This window comes from Colletes gigas, unplaced genomic scaffold (genome assembly GCF_013123115.1).
Source record: "Colletes gigas isolate AHSC1104 unplaced genomic scaffold, ASM1312311v1 Colletes_gigas_Sc00007, whole genome shotgun sequence".
Lineage (NCBI taxonomy): Eukaryota > Metazoa > Arthropoda > Insecta > Hymenoptera > Colletidae > Colletes > Colletes gigas.
The window spans coordinates 598,835-611,857 of NW_025106636.1; the positions used below are offsets into that span (position 1 = coordinate 598,835).

Consider the following 13,023-nt stretch of genomic DNA (forward strand, 5'->3'; position numbering starts at 1 on the left):
TGGCACGTGTTCCCACGAGGACCGGCGGCAACCTGTTCCCAAGGTATGGCATCGCGGCGCCGCGTGAAACGGGAACAGGACGTCGGGACCGCGGATCGGTTCGGTATCGCGGAACGGATGCTCGTCAACGCCGAGAGAGCCCGCGATTCCGCACCGCCTCTTCATGTCATGGTTCCGCCCCGCGAGTTTGACGGCCTGCCCTCCGCGGGAGCCGCCCCCGCTCTTTGAACAGGAACACAGGAACACGTAGGAACAACGACCCCGTTTACGCGACGTGGAAACGTGAACTCGCTGAACTTGACCTTGGCCGCGAGGAGAACAATATTTCTCCGCGGCTACGGTTCCTCGACACCGTAGTAGCGATGGGACCGACACGGATCCACCACGGAACAACTCCGTGTGGCGGTACTTGACCCTTTGACACTTTGCTTTGCGATTTAATTGGCAATTGTGGGTGAGAAAAGGTGATACTCAAGGCTTTGGCAAGGTGGACTTGTCGCGTCTCTGATTGTCATTCGATTCTCTGATTGATTCGTGTTTGGTCCAGGTAGACTTATCACGTCTCTGGAATGGTCGTTGTGAGCTAAGAGGGGTTAAACTTGTTACGTTTGCTGAGGTTGGGTTTATAATTCCTAGCATCTTTGGTCTGCAACAGGAGTCGGCAACCTTTTAGTTGGGGTGTGTTAAAGTGTCATTTTAATTCTTGTTACCACAAAGTAATAGTGTATGTTCATTTCGCAGGAAGAGAGGGGAGTCACGTGCGAATGATAGAGAATTGAACACTTTTTTTTTATTTTTTTTCTAGGGAATTGTTACGTTCGACGTTATGATTCATTTTCGTAGTTTACTTGGCTATCCTTTGGGAATAGAAAATAATTTTTTTTAGTAATTTTTATTAACTTTGACTTTGGATCAGTTTTGGTCCGAATACCTGGCCTATATGAGTTTCACGCGTGATAATCGGGTCCATGAGTCTCACGCGTCATAATCAGGACTATGAGTTTCATGTGTCATAATCAGGACCACGAGTCTCACGCGTGATAATCAATTTTGGTCCAAGTACCTGGTCCATGAGTCTTCACGCGTGATAATCAGGACCAAGAGTCTCACGCATGATGGTCATCAATCTTGACCTGAACACCTGGACCAAGAGTCTCACGCATGATGATGATCAATCTTGACCTGAACACCTGGACCAAGAGTCTCACGCATGATGATGATCAATCTTGACCTGAACACCTGACCCACGAGTCTCACACGTGATTGCAGGGCAAAGGGAGTCAAGGTTGCAGAGCAAAGGGGGTCAAGGTTGCAGAGCAAAGGGGTCAAGGGTCAAGGTTGCAGAGCAAAGAGGGAAGCAATTAAAAATTGGCTTCCTCCTTGAATCGAAAACCATACAGCCGAGTTTAACAAACATTTGTATAACGATTCGTGAAAAAATAGACGCGTAGAAGGTGTGATCGAGCCAGTGTCGACTCGAGGCTACAAGGAATCGAGGAAACGGTTACCGTAGAGGCGATGTTAGCGTATCGAGCGGCGGGGGGTCGGTAGGCCGGCGAATCGACGGGACATTCTGGCATGCGTGAACGGAAGGTTGAAACCCCCGAGGGGTGGAGAACGTTGCGATGGATCGCGCGCATGGCACATTGCGCAACAGTAGGGTATTCGCCTTAGCAGCGATCCCACTGTGCATCGATAGGCAGATACTTACGATGTGGGAGCATGCGTGGCCGGGTTACGAGCGTGTGCGTGACAAAAGGGGGTTGCAACGCGTGAATACCATGAAAACGAGGGCAGGGTTCAGGGATGGACCGGCCTCGATGCTGAATTAAACCAATTTACAGTTAAAGGGCTCTTTCACCCTCAAACGCGTCATTTTCTCTTTTCTTTAGTATTTCTTTTTTTTTTATATATATAAAGAAACTACGCAATTTCTTTTATCGGTGTTTCTCGTATATGTATTTCCTCTTTTCTTTGATATTTTTTTTTTATAAAGAAACTACGTAATTTCTTTTATCGGCGTTTCTCGTATATATTTACTACTCTTTCGATAACGTTTGCAAATTTTTACGGAAAGAGACAGTCGAAATTAATGGAAGTACGAGAAGCGTTCTTAATCAGGATACATTTTTCAATTAAAGAAATTAAATTAAAGAAATTGTTTTGAAGTTGAAATAACGATTTTTCTGTTTGTTTTTAAAAATAATGATTTTGATTTCATTGTGATATGAGTAGACCTTCGGTCAAATATCATGGCAACCGTTTGGAGAAATGTGGTTTCGAGAAAAACGTGTTTAAAGTTCTAAATACGTTCATCGTATTAACGCTGAACATCACTAGCTAGAAACTAACAAAATCAAACCCGTACATTCGATGTTTATTCGTGTTATTTCCCTGTACACTTCAAAAAACGCTTGTCAAATCCTTCCCCCGAAGTGTTCATTCGTTAAGAAGGTGAAAAGGAGATGATGAGTGGTTGAAGAAGAAGTTAAAAGAGTAGAAAGGAGGGGAATAATTGGAGTAAGGAACAAGGAACAGGTAGAAGACGAAAATAGAGAATTTAAAAATAAAAAATAGAAGATAAATGGTGTTACTACGAAGCCGATAGTGCATCGCACCGAAAAAGAGTGAAGAACAATAACGAAGCTCGAGCTCGTGTCGCTGGTGGTACGCATGCGCGGGAGATCCACGCTTTCGTAGGGAGAAATCGTTTGCGAAGGATCGCGGCGAAGAAAGGTGGAGAGGTCGGAGGACAACGACCAGAGCACAGCTCCGGGGAACCGTTGATAGGGGACAGATGGTCGCACGAGGTTGGACGAAAGGGCCAAGCTACACGCCAGTCGAAAAAGGGTGCGACCTTCACCGGCCTCGGCCAGCCCTCGGGGAGACCGCGCCCACGCATTTTCAGCAGGATCGCAGCAGGTAGTCGGAGCTCGTTTGGCCTTCGAACCTCTTTTCCTTCCGTCTTTACCCCGCTAACGACTCTCACTCCCCCTCTCAAAAGGTCCATCGACCAGAATAGTAGTCATTAGGGCCGTCGAATTTCACGAATACTCCATACACAGCTCCGAGCTCCAAACTATCGAATGGCTCGATCGAAATGTCTTTGGGATTTAAATGATCAAAGGTCCTCGACGTACTCCCAGGTCTTCAGGTCTCCAGGTCTCCAGGTCTTTCAGAGGACAAAGCCAGGTGGTCAGGGTCGGTACAGCGAGTGTGACGATTTCTGAGGATCTATTTCTGAGGATTTCTAGGTGTTCAGGATCGGTACAACGAGTGTGAGGATTTCTGAGGATTTTTAGGGGTTCAGGGTCGGTACAGCGAGTGTGAGGATTTCTAGACCTTCGAGACCATTTTTACTTGGGCAAATTGCGTTGTGGTCATTATAGGGAATATCTCCAAACTCCATAGAGGACTTGGAATCCTTGGAGCTCTTCCTCACAGCTGGGGGAGCTCTTCCTCTCGTGGTTGTTGGGCGTTCCCCAAATAGTTAATAAAACAGTGAATGTCTGAATTGAGCAGAGAAATACAGAGCCACGAGGCTCCCTCAACTGTCCTGATATCAGGGCGTTAACTGAGAAGGTTCGCGAGAGACTTGGAGCTACAAGCCCCCTCAATGAGTCGCCATATCATTGAGGTGGGGTAGTCCAAACCCCCAAGCCATTACTGCACTATAAGGCCTTTATTCTAGAGTCTTTCTATCCTTGGAACCATGGATTCCTGCCCCAAGACAGTAGTCGACCCATATTTGCTTAGCCAGAGCCTCGTTAACGCCCTGGTAACACTGTTGCCCAGCGACCAACGCTTGGAGGAGAGGTTGACTAATGCTGTGGGGGCTGACAGGGGGTTGCAATACCTCCCCCATAAGTTTCAACGCCAAAATAGTTAATGATCACACTCGACATAGGAGTGCAAAGGGTTGATTCAACGAATAGCACTTTTCGTCGCATACAAAGCATAAATGGAAGCGATAAATGGAAGAAAGCGAGTTTAAAGCAGAGGCTTTGATGTGGATCCTAGGATTTCTTACTTTATCCACATACAATCCCTATCCTTGCTCAGCATAATAGATAAAGGATACGTGAGTGATAGTGAAATGAGAAGAAAATACGTCTACTCGGTTTGGGTATCGTAATTTCAGCGAATCTTCGATGAACATAGCTGTCGAACATGAGCTCCTGATTGCGGATGTATCGAAAACGATTCGACCTTCCCCCGATTCTGATATCTCAACCCCTCCCTCCCCTCCTCCAAAACTTGTAATACATGTATTTCTTTCACGGGTAAAATTGTACAAGGTGTACTTTCTAAATACTCAGGAAGCTTAATAACAATGGCGCCTGATGATGACTCAATTAAAAGAAGACCCCTTTACGCGGCAGAGATTTTTAGGTTTGACCGGATCGCTATATTACAGCAAATAAAATCGTTTAATGGGTCGTGTTTAAGGGAGGATAGTTCATACACGATGCAGAAAATGACATGGGGGCATAGCTGGCACGAACAGAAGCGCATTTGGTGCCATATTACATGCGCAGTGTAAACAACTCCGTTACATCGGTGTAGCAGGAGAATAAAGCAGTCGAAGAGGTTCGAAGGCGGGAAACGTTGTGAATCAGAAGCACATGCCAACGCGAAACGGATCACGGATCCCGCTCAAGGGACAACACCGCTGTAAAATCCTCGAATTAAGCGTTCAATTCATTCTGGTAGTTCTCCAAGACTGTTCCTTTAATTTTGTTAGTAATTTCCTTTATTTGGGACCTTGAAGTCCTCAACTTGCTCTTTAGCCAAAGGTCTAGGTCAGGTCTAGGTTGGGTCTTCCCCCTTTCCCTTTAATCAATCTATTTCTTCAATTATTTTAATCATCCATCAGTCTTCTTTCTCCCTGCCTTTCCATCCAATATTTCCTCCATTGCTCTTAGTACTGACAGTGAATCTGTAAGGATTGCAATGTATTTTTATTTTCATTTCTATCCTAAAAAGTCTCTAGTGCCTTAGATATTGATAATGATGATTATCATTAGATCAGATTATTTCTTTAATATTGTTAGTAACTTCCTCTGTTTGGGACCTTCAAATCCCTCTATACTTGCTCTTTAACCAAAGGTCTATGTTAGGTCTGAGTTAGGTCTTCCCCCTTTCCCTTTAATCAATCTATTTTTCCAATTATTTTAATCACCTCATTAGTCTTCTTTCTCCCTGCCTTTCCATCTAATATTTCCTCTATTGCTCTTAATACTGACAGTGAATCTGTAAGGATTGCAATGTATCTTTTATTTTCATTTCTATCTTAAAATAGAATCTATCTCTAGTGCCTTCCAAATTGATAATGATTAGACTGCGGATGTTTATGCATTTATGGGAAATTTTAATTCTCAAAAAACTACAGAATGCACTTACCACGCAAGAATATAAGAAATACTTAAAGTAAGGTAGAAATTATTATATCTAGGGATTGAGACAACCCTCTACAAAGCTCCAATTTCAATAATTTTATTAACAAAAATATGAATTTGCATGACGATCCGCAGTCTAATAATGGTTATCATTAGACCAGATTATGTCTCTAATATTGTTAGTAACTCCCTCTATTGGGACCTTGAAGTCCTCATCTATCTCCCTCTCTATTTACTCTTTAACCAAAGGTCTAGGTTAGGTCTTTCCCCCTTTCCCTTTAATCAATCTATTTTTCCAATTATTTTAATCACCTCATTAGTCTTCTTTCTCCCTGCCTTTCCATCTAATATTTCCTTTATCGCTCTTAATACTTCCACTGAATCTCTTAAAATTGCAATATATTCTTTATTTTCATTTCTATCCCAAAAAGTCTCTACTGCCTTCCAAATTCATAATGATGATTATGATTATGATTATGATATTTCAGATTCATATCTTTCACATGTCCCAAGGTAGGAAAGCAGAATGCCAAGGAGCTTCCGGTTATAGAGTGGTCGACATATTTTCATCCAAGTGCAGCATCTCACCATGGCAACACCCTAACCTCCATTACCAATTTCGTCTTACGAGTATAAACTGTAAAAACGTCGTTTGCCTTTGATTCCTCCAATCGACTTCCTTTACAGTTTGGTTATATTTGGATAAACTTGGTTTATTTTGAAACAGTCGATTTCGGATACTTCTCGAGCCCTGTATCGAGCCCTGTATCGATACTTGGAAGAAACAAGAACTTTAAGGGATGAATCTACTTTGCATACACGCATGCTATCCTGATCGAAGATGTTTCGTATTACACGTGGTTGTAAGCTCTAAATACCCCCCCGGATAAAATCGTATCGTTCGAGCGGGCTGTTTCGGGGTGAATGTACACGAACGAAATATCCCTTCATAATTTCATGTAAAATTAGCATATTAATAAGAAAGACGGGGACAGCGGTCAGGATAACAGGACGAATTCGCAGGAGGATCACCCGGCCGCGGTTCCTTCTTCCACTTCCAAGGAATCCTTTCCAACTCTTTCGTCTCTCTGCGTTCCTAATAATCGAGTCTCCGCATTTAGAACTCAATGGAGCGAATCTAATTGCAGTTATTAGGATAATGTTGGGAGCGAACGAGAGTGGACCGTAGTCCGTGCGCAGAGTTTTTTCGTCGAATTAATATAGGGAGGATCAAAGAATTACGGGGTGAAAGTGTGTCGGGGGAATACAACACGGAGGCGACGAGGAGATAATTAGCGGAGGGCGAGTATTATTTTAGAGACAGGAGTCTGAAAAAGGAAGCTCCCCTGGAGCAACCTAACCTCCAGGTACAGCAGCGCCAAAGTTGCGCTGGTGAGCCACGATGGCGGGAGATGAACGTTACGCCCGGGCGAATAAGAAGCCAGGACGCGGGAGAAAGCGGCGAATAAGAAACGAGAACGCGGGAGAAAGCACGGAACGGGACTCGCCGCGATTGGTCCAGCAGGGGGAAAGAAAACGCGGGGCAAAGAGCACGAGAAAAGCTCGTTTGGGTAGAAAAGCAATGGAGAAATGTAGGAAAGTACAGTAGAAGGGACCACAAATAGGTTAAATAGAAAGAACAAAGCTCGTCGGTGTTTCTTTATGTATGTAGGGAAACTTTTAGAAGACTTCCTCCCACCTTTCCATGACCAATTTCCCCAGGTACAAAAAAAGAAAAAGATTATCGCGAGATCGTGTTCAAGTTGCTAGAAGAGCAAGAAGGAAAGGTTCACACTAGCATTCTTTATCAATTTCCCGAAGTTGCATCCCCACCACTCCGTTAGACGCTAAGGAAATTCGTCGTTGCTAATGTCGACGTCGATGCATTCAATTATGCCAGATCTGGCCACACTACGTGCGATAAAGCTTCGTAACTAATGTTGAATATAGACGGAATTACTAATCTTGTCCTGTCGGTCGAACGGATCTATAGATTATAAGCGTTCGTTTTCGTGGGCTTAATTTGTATGATAATTGGTGGATCGAATTCATTGCGATTAAAAACAAATCCACCCGTCACAATGGCTACCTGTAAGTTGTGCTTGTATTTACACTTATGTTTGTAGTTTTCGTGTTTTTTTTTCTGACGTGAAATTTACAATATAAAATTGTCTACAGAAATGTTACGTTTCATTTGATGAACGTTCAATTTTGACACAATTGTTGTTCCATCATTTTCAGATGTTACAAACAATTTATAATACATTCGGCAATATAGGATGATATCTATTTAAACTTACTATTATTTTATTACTTTGTTGCCAATTGGTTTCAATATAACGTTACTATAATATCGGTTTTCCATATTTCCACATTTATTTATCAAAACAATGATAATCTGTATCTACTATTTATAATATAATTTAAGATATTTATCAGTATTAAAAGTAGACAAAAATTAGTCAAATCTATTAAACCAATTGATGACTATAAAATTTTGAATAATTTTATCCAAAAATATATCGGTAATAACTCATAGTCATAGAAGAAGAACTTGTATATTACATTCTTGTTTGAATGAAGTTATAAATATCATATTTCTTTTTTTCCTAGCATCCGGTGCTTTAACAGTGGAAGTCTTGCCCAAATTACGTACAAGTTTTTACAATGATCCGAATAACTGCTTAGCACAAAATATATGTACAAGGATCAATCCCATAGAAGCTTGTATTTCACGAAAAGTATTGGAAGAGAGTCAACACGTCTTCACCCATAAGATCGAAACAGAGGGGAAGCCCATAACGAATCAGAAACGTTCCGGGCGGTGTTGGATATTTTCTATCTTAAACGTTATCAGAACTGCCTTTATCAAGCAATACAATTTGGACGAATTTGAATTTAGTCAAGCTTATTTATTTTTCTGGGATAAAGTTAATATATATTGCCAATATTTTATAAACAAAGCTTAACCATTTTGTGTCGATTGATATGTTGATTGTTTTGTAGGTTGAACGGTGCAACTATTTTTTACATAATATTGTAAAAAGCGCGGAACGGAAGGAACCGGTGGATGGTCGCTTGGTATCGTTTCTGTTACACGACCCGGTTTGCGACGGCGGACAATGGGACATGATCGTTAATCTTATAAATAAATATGGTCTCGTCCCGAAAGTCTGCTTCCCAGAATCGTACAGTTGCGAATCTAGTTCCCGCATGAACAGTATATTGAAAAGTAAACTGAGAGAATACTCTAGCGATTTAAGGGACTTGGTAGCAAAGAATGCGTCCGACGAAGAGTTAGAATCTCAGATCAGGGAACAAATGGTAGTAATTTATCGAATTATTGGAATCTGTTTGGGCATACCTTCGGAGACTATCACGTGGGAATATTACGATAAATCGAAGAATTACAATTGTATCGGTCCAATCACACCTGTCGAATTCTACGAGAAACATGTAAAACCATATTATAATGTAAATGATAAAGTATGCTTGGTAACAGATCCGAGAGAATCCCATCCATATAGTAAACTTTATACGATAGATTGTTTAGGGAATGTAGTGGGTGGAAGACTGACGTTGTACAATAACCAACCAGCCGCGGTGTTAATGGAATTATGCGCGGAGAGTATAAAACAAAACGAGCCCGTGTGGTTTGGATGCGACGTAAGCAAAAGATTAATAGGCAAACAAGGTATAGAGGATATGAACGCTTATAATTTTGGTCTGATGTTTGGAACGAATGTACATGTTAATCTTTCGAAAGGAGATAGATTACTTTACGGAGATTCTATGATGGTCCACGCGATGGTATTCACGGCTGTTTCGATCGATGTAAGCTGACAAGTTCTACGAAAGAATCTCGGTGCTCGAGATGTATTGAAATCCCTTTTTATTTTCAGAAGGATGGCAACATTAAAAAATTCCGGGTGGAAAATTCTTGGGGGGAAGATCATGGACAGAAAGGATATCAATTGTTGACCGCTGAATGGTTTTCTGAATTCGTGTTCGAGGCAGTTATCGATAAAAAATTAGTACCCGCGGATATTTTGTCTGTATTTAAACAAGAACCCATTACCTTGCCCGCGTGGGATCCGATGGGTACCCTTGCTCACTGATAATAGGCTGCAACCTTAAACATTCGAAGATGAAGATTTTTGATGAGTAACATATGTATAAAACACTGAGGATATGAACATAAAATAAAATTTCAAGCATTCTGGTACTACAAAGTACAAAATATTAAGTATTTTATATAAAATCCTGTCACAATTCACATACGTACATTATATATAAAAAAATAATAAAATTTGTTTGATAAACGTGCATTTATCTTCGATACATAAATTTCAAATTACAAAATCACCAGACTGTGTCATTAAATTATAGCACTGTGTGTGTGTATTATTCGTTTATTTTATTAATGGCCAAGAACCCTTGTGTCAATGCTTTTTTGAAAAGTCGTAGACATTTTTCTAAGGATGTCGTATCGCAAGTAGCTGGAACCATAAATGTCATAGACGTTGGTTCAAGCTACGATACTACGACAAATGTCTACGATTCCGAGTATCGTAGACGTATAATTTTGTCATCGATGCTTCGTGAACCTAATTAATATCAATCATTTTTCTACGCACCTTTTCTTGTAATTGATTTAGTAATAAACGATCACTGGAAGCGACATTTATTTAAATCGTCGCATTAAACGTTCCGCAATACTTGGCGCCATCTACAAAGGCGGGATTCTAAATGGCGCCATCTACGAAGGCGGGATTCCAAATGGCGCCAAATATTTCTGAACGTTTAACGCGATGATTTAAATAACTGTCGCTTCCAGTGATCGTTTATTACTAATTAATTGCACGAAGAAATGTTAATAAAATAGTTAATGTTACTAAAATTAATTACGTGACAAAATATTTGGCGCCATCTATTAACGCGGGATTCTAAATGGCGCCAAGAATGTGTTTCCGGTTCAGGGATGTTCAATCCGATGATTTTGCAGTTGATAATTATGTGTATATACTTTTGTACGAGTCTATGACTTTTCAAACACCGACTAAATCGTTGTTTAATAGAAAGTCAATAGTATTCGTCTAAACTTAACGTGTAATCGGAAGTAATAGTACATTTGTCAATTTTCTCTGGCTGATGGCCCCAACACATGACATTCTTTATGGAGTTTAATTAGGCTAAACTTTTACACGAGACGATAAATACATAGATATTTAAAAGAAATTCGATTTGCTGCTTACACAGCACAATACATTTCTTGTTAGTTTAGTAAATATCTCATTTGGTTCAATAACTTATAACATATGGTATTTTGACTCTTTGATTGTAATATACAATACTAATACTGTTGAGTATTTTTTCAAAGAAGGGTTTGTTTTATAATTATTTCCCATATTTTATTGCACTTTCCCAAAAAGAGTACATTTCTTAACATATTATTCAATCGTGAATTGAAAATGTTATTACAAATTACAGATACCTGGAATGTCAAAATTAAAATAATAAAAAAAACATGCGATTATGCGATTCTATACGTATCACTGGTTTGAAAACCAATTCTTATTGCTATCATGGGAAAGAAACAGTAATACACAATGTCATACGACAAACATAGTATCTAGCCTCTCGAGGCCAAAAATCCTTATTAATTAGTCTCATTATGATTAAAAACAATTCGACTTATTTCTAATTTGTCAAAGTATTCCCATTAGTTATGTTTTTACGTCTTCCTAGGCTCTGTTTTAACATTCTAATATGTCTAAAAGTAATAACAAATTAAGCATTGAAGAGGCCTTAAACGCAACTCGATTTCGAGGCCTATTAAAACAAACTTTGAGTAACATTTTTCGCAGGATATTCTCTGTTCATTTTAAGGCCTTTACAATACTAACTGTCAGGTGATTGACCGCTATCTAGGAAAGATACCACTTAGTTACTTATACATCTTTGAAGGAACGACATTGTATATTGAGCATTCATTTAATTCTACTATGCACCATGATGTAAAATTGAAGTATTAAGCACAATATTACCGTATCGAGTGAAATAGAGAAAGCATAGAATGGAACGCGTTAGGAAATAATTTGCTAAACAATTCCTACTTAAAACAAAGCTGATATTCGGATACGAATAATGTTCAAATTTGTGTACAAGTTTTAGTCTTTACACGTATAATAAATGTTTTTAATAATCTCTCCAAGTAAAAAAGTATACATTTGAAGATTATAATCAATGCTACGAGAATAAGAAGTATGCAAATACACCTTTCTTAACACATTATCTTTTTTACATTTAAAAGTTTCATCGATAATACAAACTTTTTGGAATATCTAATTCTTTTATACAAATTGTATAAGTTAAAGAAAAACAAAAGAAATGATATGACGAATCTATTCTATGCAAATAAACGTGATTTAATAAAGATATTCCGTTGAAAACAGTGCGTTGCAAGTATTTATTGAAACAAATACTCGAGACTATTAATGAAACAAGTATCTTCTTCCAAATATTTAAATATTTTCAACGTGATGTAGAAATATATAGTGATTATGTGTTGATTTGAAAAAATTATAGTTTGCTATGAGATTTTGTTGATTTTTTTAAAGGTTATGTCATTTGTGTTATTATTTTTATATTATAGATTTTCAAGGTTAGTTAGCGATCTATAAAACGAGTAACTTTTTTCTTTTCTATTAGCCATAAAAACAGTGTTCATTTCTATTTGAAAGATTTTTAACAGTGAGAGTCTTTTACAAAATATCGGTAATTTATCCCCAAGTCAATTGTGAATTATACATTTGTTTGTAATCGAAGAATTGATGCTGATATTAGAATCAGTTTAAAAATTCTAATTCTAATTACGCACATTCATAGACGAAAGAAAATTACAAACACACAAAGTTCGTTTGTCTTTCGGATACTTATCTATGTAGAAAAGATACATTCATATCGGATTTTCACGACGATTCTTTGTTTAGTAGATCGCTAAATAAAAGTCGTGTATCGTAAATCGTGATAGAATACTGAAATAGAATAATTAAATAGAGGACCTCAGCATCAGAATTACAATTCCGATTAAATCTTTCGTACGTTAATAGCGATCAAGCTAAAATCTTTTCGAGGGAACGTATTGCTTTGTTACTTGGGTATTTTACGAATTGAAATACTCAAGTTTTTAATCTGTTGATTCAAACAACGATACGAGATACTTAACGTATAAAAATAATACAATTTTTCTTCTATAGTTATAAAAACTATTAAAAATTGCAAAGTTATTTATCGTAGAATGTTGAACATAGTATTTAATAAATCGTATTCTATTCTGTAGTGCAACTTACAGGAATGATTAAGTTTTGTACCGAATTATTGAGCCACTTTTTATACAGTAATTCCAACTTTTAAATACAAAATCGGTACTGGTTTATGCGAAAATGGAGTCTGTAATGATTTTTATGTAAAGTTAAAACCGAGTCAAGTCAAAAAAAACAAATAAGATTCATCGAGACCGAGATAAATGAGATTGGTTAAATTTTTATATTTTTCATTATATTCTTATGAAAATATTATCATTGGATCGGTGAAATTTTCCAAATAAATGTCTAAACACATT

General features: G+C 38.7%; 1 protein-coding gene across 2 annotated transcripts; it reads left to right on the forward strand.

The window, feature by feature from the left end:
- The first annotated feature begins 7,237 nt into the window (after positions 1-7,237).
- Positions 7,238-9,629, forward strand: LOC122396176 (bleomycin hydrolase-like). 2 transcript variants are annotated; one of them, XM_043394346.1, is made up of 5 exons: positions 7,238-7,490; positions 8,013-8,329; positions 8,406-9,093; positions 9,166-9,233; positions 9,302-9,629. In XM_043394346.1, the coding sequence occupies exons 1-5, from the start codon at positions 7,427-7,429 to the stop codon at positions 9,515-9,517; spliced, it is 1,353 nt and encodes a 450-aa protein (XP_043250281.1). In that variant the 5' UTR covers positions 7,238-7,426; the 3' UTR covers positions 9,518-9,629. The 2 variants fall into 2 exon arrangements, with proteins under 2 accessions (XP_043250281.1, XP_043250280.1); XM_043394345.1 differs by having other exon boundaries at positions 7,240-7,490; positions 8,406-9,233.
- Positions 9,630-13,023: the final 3,394 nt, after the last annotated feature.

Bases quoted from the DNA above. Each gene is read 5' to 3' on its own strand.
- LOC122396176 (XM_043394345.1), top strand. From the start codon at position 7,427: ATGATAATTGGTGGATCGAATTCATTGCGATTAAAAACAAATCCACCC. The intron at 7,491-8,012 runs GTAAGTTGTGCT...TTTTTTTCCTAG, and splicing joins ACCCGTCACAATGGCTACCT to CATCCGGTGCTTTAACAGTG. The intron at 9,234-9,301 runs GTAAGCTGACAA...TTTTATTTTCAG, and splicing joins TCACGGCTGTTTCGATCGAT to AAGGATGGCAACATTAAAAA.